Source organism: Phyllopteryx taeniolatus, chromosome 12, assembly GCF_024500385.1.
Source record: "Phyllopteryx taeniolatus isolate TA_2022b chromosome 12, UOR_Ptae_1.2, whole genome shotgun sequence".
NCBI lineage: Eukaryota > Metazoa > Chordata > Actinopteri > Syngnathiformes > Syngnathidae > Phyllopteryx > Phyllopteryx taeniolatus.
Window position 1 is genome coordinate 8449849 of NC_084513.1, and position 18107 is coordinate 8467955.

General features: G+C 40.2%; 1 protein-coding gene across 1 annotated transcript in view; it reads left to right on the top strand.

The window, feature by feature from the left end:
• Positions 1 to 15546: 15546 nt before the first annotated feature.
• col5a2a (collagen, type V, alpha 2a) overlaps positions 15547 to 18107 on the top strand; it is a 43760-nt gene continuing 41199 nt past the window's right edge. The window contains exon 1 of the mRNA XM_061792662.1: positions 15547 to 15789. Coding sequence (XP_061648646.1) covers positions 15705 to 15789 — 85 coding nt within the window. The 5' untranslated portion in view covers positions 15547 to 15704. The remainder of the gene's footprint in view (positions 15790 to 18107) is intronic.

Genomic DNA, 18107 nt, shown 5'->3' on the forward strand with positions numbered 1-18107 from the left:
CCTGGGAAGGCCTCGGGATCCCCCCAGAAGAACTGGATGAAGTGGCTGTGGAGAGGGAAGTCTGGGCTTCCCTGCTGAAGCTACTGCCCCCGCGACCCGACCTCGGATAAGCGGAAGACAATGGATGGATGGATGTTGTAATATTTTTTTCAATTTTTTGTGCATGTTCCATGATTAAAGGAGCAAGTCTATTCAACCATACAACGACTTTGGAAGAACTTAAAGGGCGAATACGAGAAGTTATGTCTTCCATCCCACAAGAGATCCTTGTGAAATCAGTTAATGGTTCCCAGGCGGCTTGAGAAACTGGTGGTTAATGCTGGCGCCCATATCGAATTTTAAATAAAACTCCATGCAATCCACTTTCTTCTCATGTACATTTCTTATAGTATAGTTCAGAAATGAATTACAAGTACTTAAAAATAGGGAGTTACTTTTCAATCACCCGGTATATCGCCATCCATCCATTTTCCGTACCACTTATCCTCGCTAGGGTCGCGGGCATGCTTGAGCCTATCCCAGCTATCTTCGGGCGAGAGGCAGAGTACACCCTGAACTGGTCGCCAGCCAATCACAGGGCACATATAAACAAACAACCATTTGCACTCACATTCATACCTACAGGCAATTTAGAGTCTTCAATTAACCTACCATGCATGTTTTTGGGATGTGGGAGGAAACCGGAGTGCCCAGAGAAAACCCACGCAGGCACGGGGAGGGAGAAAATGCAAACTCCACACAGGCGGGGATTTGAACCCGGGTCCTCAGTCAGAACTGTGAGACAGATGTGTTAACCAGTCGTCTACCATGCCGCTATATCCATCCATTTTCTGAGCCGCTTCTCCTCACTAGGGTCGCGGGCGTGCTGGAGCCTATCCCAGCTGTCATCGGGCAGGAGGCGGGGTACACCCTGAACTGGTTGCCAGCCAATCGCAGATATATATATATATATATATATATATATATATATATATATATATACTGTCACTATACTGTATACTACAAGTTGTATATACTGTGTATATGTACATATATAGATATACTGTCATCATTAGAATTAAACTGCAACACATATGCACAAGCACATACACACAGATGCACGCGCGCACACACACACAGACATACACGCGCACACACACACAAACACAGCAGCTGCAGCAATGGTGAGATCAAAGAAGTTTAACTCTTCTCAGGCAAAAGTGTCCATCAGGTGGTCGGGCCTGTTGCAACTTGCATGTTTTGAAATAGGAAACTATGGTGAGGCTATTGGCCTCTATATGTTGTAACAGAATGCTTTTGTTCAGATGATGAATTACTCGCGGAATTTTAAGGTTGATGCACCATCTGTCAAATAAAGGACAGATTATTCATCTCATTCTATCAACAGTCATCTTTCTGGTCATTTGGGTCGAGTTTTTGCATATCATCCCACGGGTTTCAGAGCACCACCATTCATATCAAACGGAATAATAATATGTTGAAAGTAAACATGCCTGTGCTGGAAAATGGTGCACGGTGAAGCCATAGCAGACATTTTGAAGGGAAGTTGGCAGGCTCAAGACCACAAATGGTCAAATGATGAAAATCATAACTCATGGGAGTTCACTTCAACTTTAACTTCTTAAAGTTACAGTTCCACAACGAAAGCAGGACTTTTGTTTACATTCTCAAATTAATTTAGGTACTGACAGTTGGGTCTCTTCACTTTTTCACATCTCTGTGATGTCCCACTTTACGTGCACGAGTGGTTTCAATTCCATCTTTGGCCAAATGGATGCTATGCTAGATGGCGACAATGCTCTTTGCAGCTTGTTTAGCAATGACTTTTTCTTCAGCGAGAGAGGTTGGACGTCATGGTCGCTACTTGCAAACTGGTCCAATTGGAGTGATCAAATAACTTTATAACTCCTTACATGCGCTAATGTTTCTTTTTTTGCACAAATGAGATCTGCCTCGGCTCTCTGCTGGTGCGCAAAGGCAATAAAGTTTAAACGGATACACTGCTGTACTTCTTGTGGATTGTCTTCCCACTCATTTAGCTATTTTTCATTTGGGCAATGAGAAGCAAAATGCTCATTTAAGGCCGCTGAATAATAATTTGTGGCCATCCAAAACCTGTGGCTCTGTAGGCAGTTGGTATAGCAAATGGAACGTTTCTTCTCTAGAAATTTAAATGTAGAGGCAGGGGCTAAAGAGAATGGGCACTGATAGTATGCTTACATTTTATTTTAGGCTGGGTATGAGCTATAAAGATATATTGAAAAGCCTGGCATTGCAGGCTTTTGACGAATAGAATAAGAAAAGGCCCTTACCTTAAACATTGCTGATTTGCATTTTCCTCGCATTCCATTTGTTCACGCAGTTCTCCATGGGAATGATATTAAATGGTGTAGCTACAGTGTTTCTTCTCTGTGATTTAGTGTACTGTGACCACAACAATTCTCTAGCGTGGCCACATTTTACATGTCATATCCAGGGCATTATTTATCTCTTTTATAAAAAATAAAATCCCCATCATGTCAGTTTAAAGATGAAGAATAATTTACTGTACATACCACCATTTTTGTTAAAAAAACGTTTTCTTTCCATTCATATACAATTTTTTACCTTGTCTGTCCTATCACGTGTATGCACCCGGCTTGATCTTCTTTTCTTGGGAATTAAATGTCAGTGCCGATGTTCCATGGATTGAAATGCATACAGTACATGCCAGAGGAATTTGGTTTTCGATGTAATACTACAATAATTGTTGTTATTTAGTACATGTAAACCAGGCATGTCCAAAGTCCGGCCCCCTGGCTAAATCTGGCCCATGTCCAAATTTCCTCCGGTCCGAAGAATCCTGTCAAAAAAATCAATAATATGTGGCCCGCCAGCACAGTTTCCAAGTAAACAGTAAACAATACACACATACAAAAAAGCAATTTTATATTTCACCAGAGGGTGGCAGTAGATCTGTGTTCGCACTCTTGTCGCGTGGCCCCTGTGTGAACTTTTACCCCTGTGCTATATTTTTACCCCGTTTCTAAAATGGCAACTGAAACTAAAAAGAGGAAAGTTGACGAGGGCCACCATTTCCAGGACAAGTGGAAATTAGAGTATTTTTTTCACTGACATACGAAACAACTGTTTCTGCCTAATTTGGCAAGTGACAAGTGGCTGTTTTCAAAAAATTCAATATTAAGAGGCACTACCAGACATCCTAACTACGTCAAGCTAACGGCGAACGAACGCGCCGAAAAACTGAAGCAACTGGAAGCTGTTTAGCGTTTTTTTAACGGGACCCCGTGACTTAAATGAAAATTCTACAGAGGCGAGCTACGAGTCTCAGTGAATAGATATTTTTGTGATGAACAAACCACAGTTTTGTCAAATTTCTGTCATCTGATTTGACTATAGTATAGTCAAATCAGATGACAGAATACTATAGTCACTATACTATTCTTTGTCATTAAAACAAAATCAATAAATACCTTTCAAAAAATGACACATGAAGTGACATAGACATTAGAACAAGGCAAACATCTGCATAACACTTTTTTTTTGCTTTTCGCCATTTCAAGTTTTTTTTAGGGGAGTGGCTGAAACGGTGACCAACGATGCACTTTGGAGTCTGGGATAAGTCCCGCCTCCTTTACTATACAAGAACTTGTTATGCGGATCGAAAGCAACTCAAACATAGTTATTTGTAGGCATAAAGATGCTAGATGAAGTAGCATCCATTTTCCAGGTTGTAGAAGTGCTATTTGATTGACAGTTGAGTGGGACGTAGTTTCAGCGCATTCAACGGACACGCCCACAGCATTTGAGCGTTTATGAGAACGGCTTGATTTTGAAGTCACATTTTGTATGCTTGCCGATTTTTTTCGTTGTTCAATTTTGGCAGGGTTGTAAACAGCACTCTTCTTTGTGGTGTGTCAAATTTAGAAGACATTAAAAAAGACATTAATTTTCACTTTGCGGGGACTTTAATGATAAAGGTGAATCCATATCAACAGCATTTACTGCATAAAGACGAAACAGTCTGCATCATTTTGACACTTTGTATCCAGATTGTACTATAAAGCCAAAATGGACGCTTTTCTATGGAGGAAAAACTTACCAGTGTAAACAATGTCAAATCTTCCCCTCTCCAGATGAGTTTGTGCTTGTGCATGGCGCAGAACACACTCATTTATCTGCTCTAGCTGAACAAGGCTAAACAAGGAGTTCAATTACTGGCATGTCGATATCCAATGCATTCAGCCCACATCCAACACTAATCCCAGTTGTGAGGCTTTGCCCTCTGAACCTTTTCCCCCCCAAACAACCACATCAGGGTATGACTCAGCAGTTTAAAGGGTTAAAGCAATTCTATCCTCCCCAGACTGGGGGATTTCAGGCCAGTTGCATCTACAGGAAACAACGATAATGACTCTGCCTTCCCAGTCTAATGTGGTGGAGAGATCTAAGCAATGAGGTCATTGTTTGACTTGAGCTTCAGTGTACATTCAGTGCACACAAAGGCCAACTTTAAGGTAAATAGCCATTATGGTAGATTTTGTAGACTTTAACTTGATGACATTTGATTGAATTACTCTTGATGAGCTACAGATGCAAAGACAAAATAGTGTATACGTACTTTAGATGTACTGTATTGGTGCTAACTGTTGTGTGATATAACATAGCCCTGAAATACCCCTACCGCATGCTATAAAAGTCCATGTCAAGTAAAAATGAACATCTTTTATTGTGACACACAACAAAGAAGAGTGTCATAGAGTGTCATAAAATTAGACCTCAAAATCGGCACTCTAAAGCAACCATCCCAGTAGACTATCCAAAGGCAAGTTGCATTTTCGGGGTGAAGGCACAGCTAGCTAGCTAACTGCATGTCACAATTGTGCCGGATAACCACTGATGCAAACGAGCGTCCTTACATAGTTGGGAAGGGACGACTCATGCCGAGGCCCAAGCCCTATGTCCAAAACTGAAATGGTGTGAAACAGATTAATGCTACAGTATATCTCAACAATTGAGTACTACATTTTTCTCTGTGTTTGCACGTTTTCAGCAATCATCTTCAAACATGTATAATGTAGTTGGAAACAAACCTCAGAATTCTCTTTGCAGAGTCTTTAAGAACATTACAGTCTTTAAGAACATTTCGCAAGCATAAAATACAAAGAAAATATGTGAGAATACTTATTCATTACTTATTCGAAAACCAAACAAACATACAAACATGTTTACAAAACAAAACACAAAATTCAAATGAAAAGGAGCAGAGGGTTGAATAAATATTATAATATATACGATTCACAATCAAATGTCCCTAGCATCCCAATTTAAATAAAACAGAGAGCCTTCTAATGATTTTTAACCTATTCTGTAGTTTACTGTTTTAATTAACCATTTCATAACTATTTAATGCCCTTGATTTAACAAGCTTTTTAAATATATTGATTGAGCTTGACTGTTTTGTTTCTATGTTTAGGTTGTTCCATAGCTTCACACCTGTCACTATTATACACCTTTCCATCTTGCTATTTTAAATAATTCTGTACCTTTTAGATTGTAGTTACTTAATCGTTTTTCAAACTTTCATTCATTCATTCATCTTCCATACTGCTTATCCTCACTAGGGTCGAGGGCTTGCTTGACTGACTCCGGGCGAGGGGCGGGGTACACCCTGAACTGGTCGACAGCCAGTCGCAGGGCACATATAAACAAACAACCATTCACACCTACGGGAAATTTGGAGTTTTCAATTAACCTACCATGCATGTTTTTGGGATGTGGGGGAAAACCGGAGTACCCGTAGAAAACCCACTCAGGCACGGGGAGGACATGCAAACACCATACAGGTGAGGCAGGATTTGAACCCAGGTCCTCAGAACTGTGAGGCAGACGTCCTAACCAGTCGCCCGCCGTGGCGCCTTTTTCAAGCTTTCATTGACTATTTATTTTTGTTAGCCTTGTACATCGTTTGTAATATTTTGAAATCTACTAAATTATTGCATTTCATTTTTATTTTAGAAAAATTGGTTAGAGGGATCTCTATGGCGACTATTATTAATGTTTTTTAAAACTCTTTTCTGTAAAAAAATAAATATAAGTTGTACGTTTTGCATTAAAACTTAATGAACGCTCACATTTTCTGCACAATATCATTTGGTGTCAGAACTGGGATCCGAAGATTGACCATACAGCCCTCTTCACAGGAATTTCGTTCCTCATTCTTTTACCTCCAGAGTTGAGAATGGGGGAGGGCCAACACCTGGCGGCATGACGATTGGTTGCCTCTGGTTGAACTCAGAATTGGGAAACACCCACGGTAAGGCTAAAATCAAACTCAGTGTTTCCCACTGTTTTTTTAAGGTAATATAGAAAACATTAGCCGCAATATTTAGGTTAAAACTATCATTGAAATACACAATGGATACATTAATTTAAGCCTATCAAGCAAATATGTTTCCTCACTCTTTGGGACAACTCACTTAGCTTTTCCTTCTGCATTTAACAAGTCTGTACATGATTAGAAGGTGAGCTCCATGAATTATTGTCAAGTGAACCTAACACTTGCCAGTGCCACACTCGTGAAAAGAATAACATAAGAGACAGACACACGTAACTGCAGGCGCTACTCATACTCCTTACTTGTACCAACTACAACCCAGCAGGGTTTATTTAATACCTCTGTGAGGATCTGTCATTACTCATCTATCAGCTATTTGCAGCATTACCTGCCTAAGGTCAGGTTTTCTTCTCCATCACTCAGCTCTATTATCAAGGCAAGTTGCAGGCCTCTGTATACATGAATAGTTGTATGAAATGGCCTGCAGTAGACAAAGACCATTTCAATCCAAACATATTGAAATGTTGTTACAGGATTAAAGGGTGGGAGTGGAAGAGATCAATGTTGCACTGCTCGATATCCTTTGTGATTTACAAACATTGAGGGGCTCAGAAGTTTCAAGTTTTTTTTTTTAAGTCTCTGCCAATGATAAAACATAATTATGGTGAGTAGTTTTTTGTACAGGAGCTGCTTTTTATTTTTTCATTGAGCAATGCGCCTTGCAGATTTCAACAACCATTCCTTGGAGAATGATACATCTTTCCTTCTTGGCAAATAGACCACAAAAAGTAATAAATTACACATTCCAGTTAGGGTGGAAGAACCTCCCCCACCCACTCGCTGCCCTTACCAGACACACTGGGGTAGTCTGCCCATCTGCAGTGGCGACTGGAATATAACAGTCATGATCCCACCCTCCAAACACCCCGCCTCCTGACGTCCATCTTCGGCTGTGGAAACCAAAAATACGGGCATCCACCCAATTAAAATGTGACATCACTGCAGTACTCAAATGTTGCTATATGCATTTTGAGTCATTTGAATAAGTATGGTGTGTTTGTGCAATACACACTGAAATTCACAAACAGTACTTGCATTAACAAAAAACTACAGACTTGGTTTGACCTCAACCACAATACATTGTAAGACGACACGCCGTTATTACTAAAGCTCCATGAGGCCTGGACCTTTTCTGCCTCCGTTTGCAGAATTGCTTCCAAGCTTGTGGTTAGCAGCGCTTGGATGCGTTCTGCATTTGCTACCCTGCCATATTCAACTAATTGAACTGGTGGTGTGCAAAAGTGTCTCAGTTTACCAAAGCTGTTGTAGTGATCGTGAACGGGGTTTAATTCAAATCAGTGAAAGCTGAAATTTGGGTAGACTGAAGTTTTGTTGTGAGCTAAGATTTGGGTGCTAGATTCTGTGAGATGCAAGCGATACCTAAACGGTTGGAAAGTTAAACAAAGTCAGAGGAAATATTTTACATGGAGTCTTCAGTTTATAATGAAGTTCAATTTCCATGGTAGCTACAAAACCTGAATTTAAGTCGGAGCTCAAAGTAATCTGGGAAATATTTTTCATTGAAGGGTTTGCAGCATATATGATATGATATGACATAGCGATGGATCCACAATGGGACATGTTCGAGGCCAAGGTTGCTGAAATTGTCAGAAAAAGATGCGCTCAATACATCTCAAGGCTGAGACTGCAATGGTTCACTACCATCTTTAGCATAGTGTGGATACTGGGGAAAATAACATCAGGAATGGCAAGTTGGAATGGCTCATTTTTTAAAAGCGAACCGAAGCTGTTCCAACAAGCAGGTATCATTCTCCTCAGACTCCCGAGGAAAGGCTATTTCAGAGAAATGGAGAGGAGAGTCAGGCTGTTATCAGTCAAACGTTTTATTTAGTAGAAACATTTTCATTTTCGTGCTGGTCATGGAACATTGGAGCAGCTCGATACGTCATCAGGATATTGGAAGCTATTATTCTGGTATTTTATTTTATTTTTTTTAATTTACTAAAATATAATAAGGATCTTTCACACAGATATCCTGCAAAACTATTGTATTGGGGAATTCATTTGTAACCCAGCAAAACGGCACTTTTACACAGCCGACACGGATCACCGCAATCACATAATAGATGCGTGGGTATCATCTAGCGTGACATATTGTGACATGGCTTTCAACACAACAGGACAGTGTTCTACTTGTAGTATCGGAAGTTCAACTTCACAACCTGGTACCGACATCGCTGCACCCTACACACAGCGACGTCAACTCAGTGCTTTCAATGCATGTGCTTCAAATCTTCGTTCTTAATGTCTTCTTGTCCCAAAGCCCCTCAACTTGTGACACAATGTCATGTGTAGAATAACTTTGATCACTTTAGTTTCTACCCATCCTTTCTCCCCTTCTTGTGCCTCCCAACTCCTCTGTCTGAAAAGTAAACATGTCCAGCACGCCAAGGCAAGACTCCCATCCCCCTCAAAGATAGCTGGCCAATGACTCATGCTCTGTGGCCTCAGTCCTCCTCACATTTTCCACAAGGTGAAAATCATTTCTTCTCTACCATGTAAAGCCACATGTACATGTGGATATGCATTAGTAAAACCATTCTACTGTACCGATTGTTGTCTGGTTGTTCCATACGCAGTATTTCAAAGGCAAAAACTGGGTGTAATACAAAGGCATGATGTACTGTACATAGACTCACCAGCCCAGGAATTGCATTTTTTGCATTATTACATTGACACAAATATTTATCAATTGACTTTTCTGCTTAGTTCCCATTTATACATCCCATATGGCTGAGGAAATCCATTCCGCTGGTTCTCTCTGCTTCTGGCTTGGAGGAGCGTTCTGGAGTTTGTGAATGATGACTGCAGTGCTATGGTTATGCTTTTTCATTTGGCATCCAGCATTCCTATTTGTTTCCGCCTTCGGGAAGTATGCTGGGACTTGTTCTATTAACTTTTCGACACTCTTTTTAAGAACATCCGTCATTATTATAAAGCTCCTAGCGCTGTGATCAGAAGGAATGGGAAAGGGGGCAAGAAATCACAGGCTAAATGGATGCAAGTGTCTTTTTGCAGGAGCTGATTAAAATGTGTTAGTAGAACGTGATGTCACTCCTCTGAGTTACATTAGAGGATGAACAGGAAGAGCAGACTTCAACCCAAATACACCAACAGGAAGTGGATTGCATTGAGGAACAATCATATGAATTTGGTGCTTCCGATGGGATGAAGATGTCTTCCCCCAGAGACTTGAAGAAAAGTACACTTGCAACACCAGACCATGCGAACCACTCTTTAGTAAGCAGAATAGGAAGGTCAGGCTGGAATTTGCTGAAAAGCACAATGACAAGTCTCGAGAATTGTAATAGAAAGTTTTATGGACTGATGAGACAAAGACTCACTTTTACCAAAGTGATTGAAAGGCTCAAGCAAGAAAAGAAAGAATAGGATCTCCTCGTGATCCTCAATATACAAGCTCTTCTGTGAAACTCAGTGGAGGTTATGTCTTGCATAAATTCTTCTCGGAACGGCTACTTAATCTTCCCTGAAGATGTAACGCATGATGGCAGCAGCAAAATTAGCTCAGAAGTCTATAGAAACATTTTGTTTGGCAATTCATAGAAAATGACAACCAAACTCATTGGGTGATACGTCATCATGCAGCAAGATAATAACCCAAAACAATAAAAGGGTTGCCAAGACAATCTCCAGACTTAAACCCTAATAAGCTTGCATTCTACCTGCAAAAGAGCAGACCGGAGGGACTAACCACCCAAACAGGATTTCAAATAGGCTAGGGTGAAAGCTTAGAAAAGTATATAAAAAAAGAAGAATGTAAAAGATTTAATGCCCTTGATTAAACGTCTAAAAATAAATGCTGAAAACGTGCATAGATTAAGAACAATTTAGTACTGAATTGTTGAGCTATGGCATTACACTCTATTTCACCATTTCAGTTGTCCAGATTTTTTGGGAAAAACAAAGCCCAAGTATGTACTTAAACTTTCTGGCATGAATCAGCCCTTCCCACTATAGAAGTACTGGAGCGCCTTCATATAATCAGTGGCTACCGTGCACATTTGTGAGTTACTTAGTAATAATAACGGCCTATTCCTATCACTACAACATGCAGTTAGCTAGCAAGCTTTGCCTACAACCTGTAAAAAAGTGTTATGTATTTTGTGTTATTCAGGCTACAGTGTTTCTTATATGTTGACCCACAGACGACCCACAGAGTGAAGAGGTGACTAATTAGGCGACCCTGCGAGCTAGCTCTGTAACTTGCTAGACCACTAGCTGTCTCGCTCTCTTTAAATTCATTCAAATTTGACAGGCTTCTTAACAATACTCTACCCTGTTATGTGTCAAATGACATTTTTATTTTCACTTCACATTGTTTTTAAATAAAATATGTACCCTTGACTCAATTGTTCACCAGGAAGACATTAGAAACAATTAATTTCTCAATAATGAAAAGGAGGTTTACCTAAAGTCCATTAAGACATGAGTGCTATTATGTAGGTTTAGGTTACCATATTTCCTTGTTTGATGAGAACACAATTTAAACCAATCTCAATGACTGTACACATTCACCAGCCACAACATCGGTTATACATAGGTATTACCCAAAACTGAAAGCATGTTGTAGGCTCTTTGTGTTGCACATTTCATTGACTATTCACTTCTTTTTCCCCTCCCAAGTTGTGTTTTGTTATTTTCTCGGATGTCTTGTTGCATTGGGGGTGCATGGGAGCAAGATGACCTAAGCAGATGAGAAAAAGAAACTGCATGTTCAGAAATATCAGGCTTGGCAGTTGAATCTCAGTGCAACGTAACGGTGACGGAGGAGTGTGGAAGTGAGCACAAGAGCAGAGAGTTTTCCATGAGGAAGTCAAGGCTTACATTCTCTTAAGCATTTTCTACCTCATCAAAGCCCACCTTTTATTTGACCTGTCACTAATTTGGTATTGACCAAATTGAATGCATAGTTACTGTGAACTGAAAGTAGTGTGGAAACACAGGTAATTCATGGTTTGAGCTCATATCACATGAACACTGGCTGGAAAAAGCAGATGTTTAAAACTGGCCTAAACACAGCAGTCTGGCACCCAGTGCTTCTCGCAAACAAATACCATATCACCTTTTTGTTAGGATTTCTCTTCTGGTTTGGATCTACTGTATATTTGGAACAGACGTTTTGCTGATCACATCCAGTTTGAGATGGTTCAAGCTGGATGGATTGTGTTTTTTTCAAATGTTTTACAAAGAAAGTTTGGCCCAAGCTAAACAGTGTAACGTAGCCATTTCTCAACATCTTCTCTGATTATTGCACCATCCCTCATTCTTTCTAATTTAAAAGACACACATGAAGGTTCACTGTCCTTTACATTCCATTCAAGGAGGGTCATGGCATTTTACCATAGGTCAAATTTGGGTTATTTTCAAAACGCTAATTCAAAGTCCTTTTTGTCCATCTTTTAAATCTGGCTATGAATTTCTTACCTGACATTTGTCAGTTGTGCTTCTTCTGCCGTCTGTCTTCTAATCACAAATAAAATCACAGGAGTAGCACAGTATCCAAAGAAAATGTAATTAAATGTGGGGCAGTTCTGATTAAAATAGCATTTTTTTCCCCTTCCACTGACCACCATGTCCAAAAAAGCTACATATAGATCCCTTTTATGTTTTCTTATACATTCTTTATTGAAACGGTTTATTGAACTGTGGGATTTCTGATTTGGTGCGTTTATGTGGTCTGCAGGAAGCTTATGGAGGCACTTGTGAGAGACGCCGAAGAGGAGAGACAATAGGTGACAAGACTGTGGACAAGAATGGAGGTGGTATTGGGGGGTGAGGGGGGAGCTGAGTCGGTTGTGTTTATAGAAGTATGCTGACTGAGTTATGTTATTGATATGAGAATGGACTAATTGTAAGCTCTCGAGGATGACACTCAGACACTTTTTAACCTGAGGGGGAAACTAAGGATCAATCAGTTGGTATGGAGAAACTGTCGGCTTTAGATTTGGTGCCTATGCAGTGCCAACCACTGCAATAAATAATATTAGCACAGATATGAGGACAGTCCAGGAAGAAAAATCGATCATAAGGGCTGTGCATAACAATCAATACAAAAGAACATGATGTACACAAATCTGTAGAGCCCCTTCCCTGCCTCCAGCACTGCACCGCCGTCTTTAGTGAGCAGGAGTTTGCTGGCAGTCTTTGTGGAGCTACAATGTGTCTTTTTAGATGCAGCATCTTTCCAGAGGAAACACAACTGATGTTTCACAAGAGGATTGTTGCAGGAGGATCTCTGGATTGGCTCACTTAGGCTTTGTGGGTTGGGCTGACAAGAAAAAACAGCTGTCATTCTCATTAGCTCATTTGAGCCCCCACCTCTTTTTAAGACACAAACACACACATACTCACACAAACTTATGGCAATCCTGCAAAGAGCTGTTTCCCGCAACTAGACTTGGAACTAGTGTGGAAAGAGCAATCAATAATCGTTTGCTAACTAATTCCTACTGCTGAATCAATGTAAGATCAATAACGGTATCACTGTAGAGAAGCCTTGTCAGAGACGTACGTGTTGTTTTCAGGCCGTCGCTGGTAAACTCCAGTCACATGACTTGACTCGACTCACGTTGCCAAATTTATGCCTTGGGACTTGCTTGGCTAAAACTTATGAGGGACTCAACTTCATTGACTTGGTATTATTCATGAGGCTCGCCTCGACTTCAGACTTGAACTACAAGACTAGACAAATCTTGCCTGTTTACCTTTGAAAATCTGCAAACCTCGCAACCCACCCGTATGTTTTGATGCAGAGGGCAGAGGCCACCTCATGAAGCAAGTATCATGGAGGGTGCACCTTCGATTACATTTACTGTAGCTTTAAGGAGGAAGTTTTTGATAAAAACAAGAAAAAGAGAATGGCAACATGCAGGTGTGCACCTAAAAGACAAGAGACTAGAAGTAAGACATCTAACTTTATCCGTCACTGTAAAACTCATAACGACGGTTAAGCTGCGTTAACTTTAGTCACCGATAGCTGGTCAAACATGAAGCTTTATGTCAGTTGTGTGTTTAAATTGAAAAGACTACAATAATAGACAATACAGAGATTGTTCTGGGACCATTAATGTGAGTCAGAATGTGTTAGTACACCAACCTATGCAAGTACAGATACTGAATGCAAACTGGCTAATGTCTTAATAACACATGATGTGACTAAGCAAGATTTTATGACTTCGTATCATTTGCTAACCCACGTAATGACTTGTTTTAAATTTAGTGGGGACTTGAATTGACTTGTTTGATTTTTGCCACAGTAACTGAGGGGTTTCTTGAAGCTTGAAGGTTAACACTTGAGAACTACTTATGAAATACATTCACAGAGGAATCAGTGGCATTTAAAATTTTAGCTCGACAGAACTGCCTTATCAGTCGAGGTGACACAGTAAATGCTTGATGTTCAGATAAATTACATATGCTTTAAACCTCTGTGTATTTTAAACTAAAACAGGATATGTTATATCTTAGAATTGGTTCATGTCATGCATAGATTTGGAACGTCCTCATGTAAAAGTGTCACTGGAAGCATGTCCCCAATCGTCAGGAGGTGACGACCTGCACCTTCTAAATTTACACCCTGCATTCCTTTATTTTGACCACCTACTATGATGGCCACCCACAGTGACTATCACACACTTTGTCAGTTTGCAGTTTACCTCTCGCGGACAGTCCGACTGAACGACACCCTTGATTTTCAGCACAAGACAGCAGTCTACAGTCTACAGCGTTTACTTTATTTTATTATTTTTTGTTGTTGTTGTTACAGGTTTGTGCGTTATAAACTCTATATTACTGCCCAAAGAGAACAAGGTTTTTTTCAAGCTCTTTCCTTGCTGTTTGGTTCACCAAAAGACTGCAATAAAATGTTCTTTTGTGATCTTGTATAAAGGCCACTTCTGTCAAGAGTCAGAATCTGTGGCATCTTTTAACCTCCGTTATCTTCAAATTTACAAACTTTTTTTTAATCCTCTGGATCATATATACATTATAGATTATAAAATACATTAAATTTAGTCAGCTAGAGTTACTTTGTTTCTTGAGAGGCTAAATAACTATAAATGTATTTCTTGTTTTTGCTCCCCCAGTTAAACGGAGGCAAAATGACCCCAAAGAACACCAACACATACGTGCACAGGACATGTTAATTTTTATTTAGTGTATCCAGTTGTCCCCATTAAAATAAGAAAAAAAGTCAATAATTAATTTATTCATTTAATGATGTTACGTTTTTTTTTCTGGGCAGGACGGTGTGCGACTGGTTAGAGCATCAGCCTCACAGTTCTGAGGACTGGGGTTCAATCCCCGGCCCCGCCTGTGTGGAGTTTGCATGTTCTCCCCGTGCTTGCGTGGGTTTTCTCCGGGCACTCCGGCTTCCTCCCACATCCCAAAAACATGCATGGTAGTTTAATTGACAACTCTAAATTGCCCATAGGTGTGACTGTGAGTGCGAATGGTTGTTTGTTTGTATGTGCCCCCCCCCCCCCGATTGCCTGGCAACAACTTCTGGGCGTACCCCGCCTCCTGCCCGATGATAGCTGGTATAGGCTCCAGCATGCCTGCGACCCTAGTGAGGAGAAACGGCTCAGAAAATGGATGGATGGATGGATGGACGTTTTTTTTCTCAGGAACAACAACATGTTTAATTATCTAAATCTGTTAGAAACAAAAGTCCCCAAACATCTTGTGCACTCCATTACTATTTTAATTACATTCTGTATACTGTATGCATGTTCGTGGAGGCTAATTCACTCATGTTTATGTTTCAGTGTACGAATATGTGAACTTAACCATTTTCACTGGATACATTGATTACGCTTAAGCCAAGCAGAACAAGTTTCATACTAAAAATACATTAAACTGTTGTGAATATATTCATGAAATGGGTTGATTTCAACCACAAATTATCTGGAAGGTGAAATAGTCTGTGTTCAGACTCTTGCAAACTGGTGGCATAAAGAATGATTGGAAAGTGTAAAAAGTTGTGAACATGGGTGTAGTTCTCGCAGCCACTGTGAGAGGGATGGGAGAGGGCTGACAAAAGGGGGAGGAAAATTAGGCTGGCCAGCATTCTTCTCATTTAAAGCTGTAACTACACCAAAAAAAAAAAAAAAAAAGCACTCACGCAGTCTGGGCTGGGTCTGCTTGCTGCTTACAAGGAGAGGCTCTTTGGTATTCATGCAGTGATAACCTAATCTTTTTCTCCCCTTTTTTTTAATCCCTTACCCCCTTTTCACTCACAAGGGAGTCTCATGTCTTTCTTATAGACATGATGGACTTTGTACATTTAAGGACTTTCCTTTTTTTGGTGCTCTCCATCTCTCAGGTTTTGATTGTTACATGCCAGGATGATGGTAAGTGAACCCCACCTCCTCGCCTTATTTGCTGTTTATTTGAATTCCTGATTACTGTGTGACTGAAAAAGCTGTTTGGTCGCTCTCTATAAACTGACTGAGCGTGTGCTTGTTTTCATTTAAAACAAAACAGTTCACGGTAGTTTTATTCCCGCTCCATTGCGAAAGATGCTTGGGGATGAGTTGGTTGAGTTGGATGAGTTGGATAAGCTGTACAAAAGTAGTTCAGTGATTGTCTGCATGTTATAATAGAATACATGTAAAAGTAATGGGCCAGAAGTGTCTGTTTAGTGCAGAATTTTGGAGATGTTGAAGTTGTGCATGTGAGCAAATGTGGACATCTGTCAGTGATTGCAAGTGATGTCACCTTCAGGCTCTGAAAAAAAAAATGCAAAGAAGGGAAACAAGCACCTTTGTGGTTTTGCATGACTCCTGCACAACTCCCATCATTGGAACATTCATTATGTGTTACCACAAACCCCCAACCCGCCTACCGTCCGCCATCCCGCCATTGCGCTACATTGTACATCTGCAAAGACAATTTCATTGCTAAGACTCATGTGTCTGAGAGGGAACAGGGACTGACTGCTATGTTAATTTGGGGCAGATGTGAAGGGACTTGAGGATGGGGGGGAGTGGGGGGGGGGGGGGGGGTTCAGTGGGGGAGATTTTGCCTGCCGGAGTCTCTTAGTCATGGGAAGGCCCAGGATGATTGACGGGGGCTGCTAAAGTCTTCAGCTGGCAATCGGAGGAGGTGGAACACCTGAGTGTTCTTGTTTTAGTTGACCTGTGCTTCCCCCATTTTTTTTCTCTTCTCAGTAGGATAATTTGATCTCCTGATGTCACACAGTGATGATGTCATTGATCTCTCTGAGCACTACGAGTCTCGTCTGATGTCTCCTATACTGTGCTGGCCAAAGAAGTCTTTCAATGAAGTTTACACTAGCCGCTGAGAAATTGAATGAATTTGTAGGACGTTTTCACACGGTGTTAATAAATCTGAAAGATACAGTGCCATCTTGTGGTAAATGTAGATTATTAAATGACAAAATGTCGCCATTAATTTTAATTTGTTTCTCAGGAACGGTATTAATGCTCCTGGGTCAGACTGACCCAGGCCGCTATTATTGATCCAAAAGTGTTAGAACCGAAAACATCCCAGCTAACGTGGTTTATACCTAGTTAGTAACCATTTTATTACATTTGTTGATTATACTTATTAAACCAAGGAGAAGAGGTTTTGCATTGAACAACAACTTTTTAGTTTAAAGTGGGTCAATCTGACCCACAACATTCCTAACTCAAATGTAAACGTAAATAATATATATATATATTTATATATATATATATATATATATTTTTTTTTTTAATTTTTTTTTTTTTTTTATTTTAATTACTTTACAGTTGTGCTTTTAAGTTTACACCCTGGCAGAATTTGAATGATCTCCTGAAACACATTTATTTTACTTTTCAATGGATTCACATGAAACTTTAAGGCCAATCAGAACACTACATAGCAAGAAAGAAAATAATGAGAAGGTCCCCATTTATGTATCAGTCATATTTTCTCTCAAAAATCATTAATATTTCACAAATTCTTTCAGGGTAAGTAAACTTTGGAGCACAGCTGTAACTATGTCGATATTGCCTTGAGAGCAATTGTGCTGACAAGCTGTAAAGCCACACCGACATTGCGAAATAAAAAAAAAAACATAAGCCAGTCCCTTGCAAAATTTACCCGTTAAATTCATTCCAGTTAAAACACCCAACATGACTGCTGCTATGTACTTTTCCAACTTTGCAGCACAATTGTCTGTGTATACTTGTTCTCTGTGACCCTGAAGTCATCTTTCCATAGATTATTATTTTTTTTGCGGCCAAAAAAGTGGAAATCTCGCTCAAACCTTTTTTTCTCGTATGACTAAAGGAAAATGTGTTTCACCTTTTTGAATTAAGAGGATCCACTGTTAAGGCTCCTCTTCGCCATGGCCTCTTGTAGGGTGGAAACAGTCCTAACACAATATCAAGAAATCCTGACTAAAGTTACTGCTCTGGTTCGATGGCACTTCTGAGATGGAAAACTGTAGTGCGGTTGGCTGTTGACGAGTCCTACATAGCTGCAAGCTGAGACATTTCTGTCCAAATGGTTTTGGACAGAAAAGTCAGCAAAAAAAAGTTGTCTGGAGGGCAATGGCTTTGCTGGAAAGATTTCTGAGGAACCTGGTGGGATTTGAGAAAGATACACTGAAAGCACTGGATGAAAGTCATATGCCTGCACATGTGTGGACAGTTTGCTTGCACGTGAACATTTTAGTATT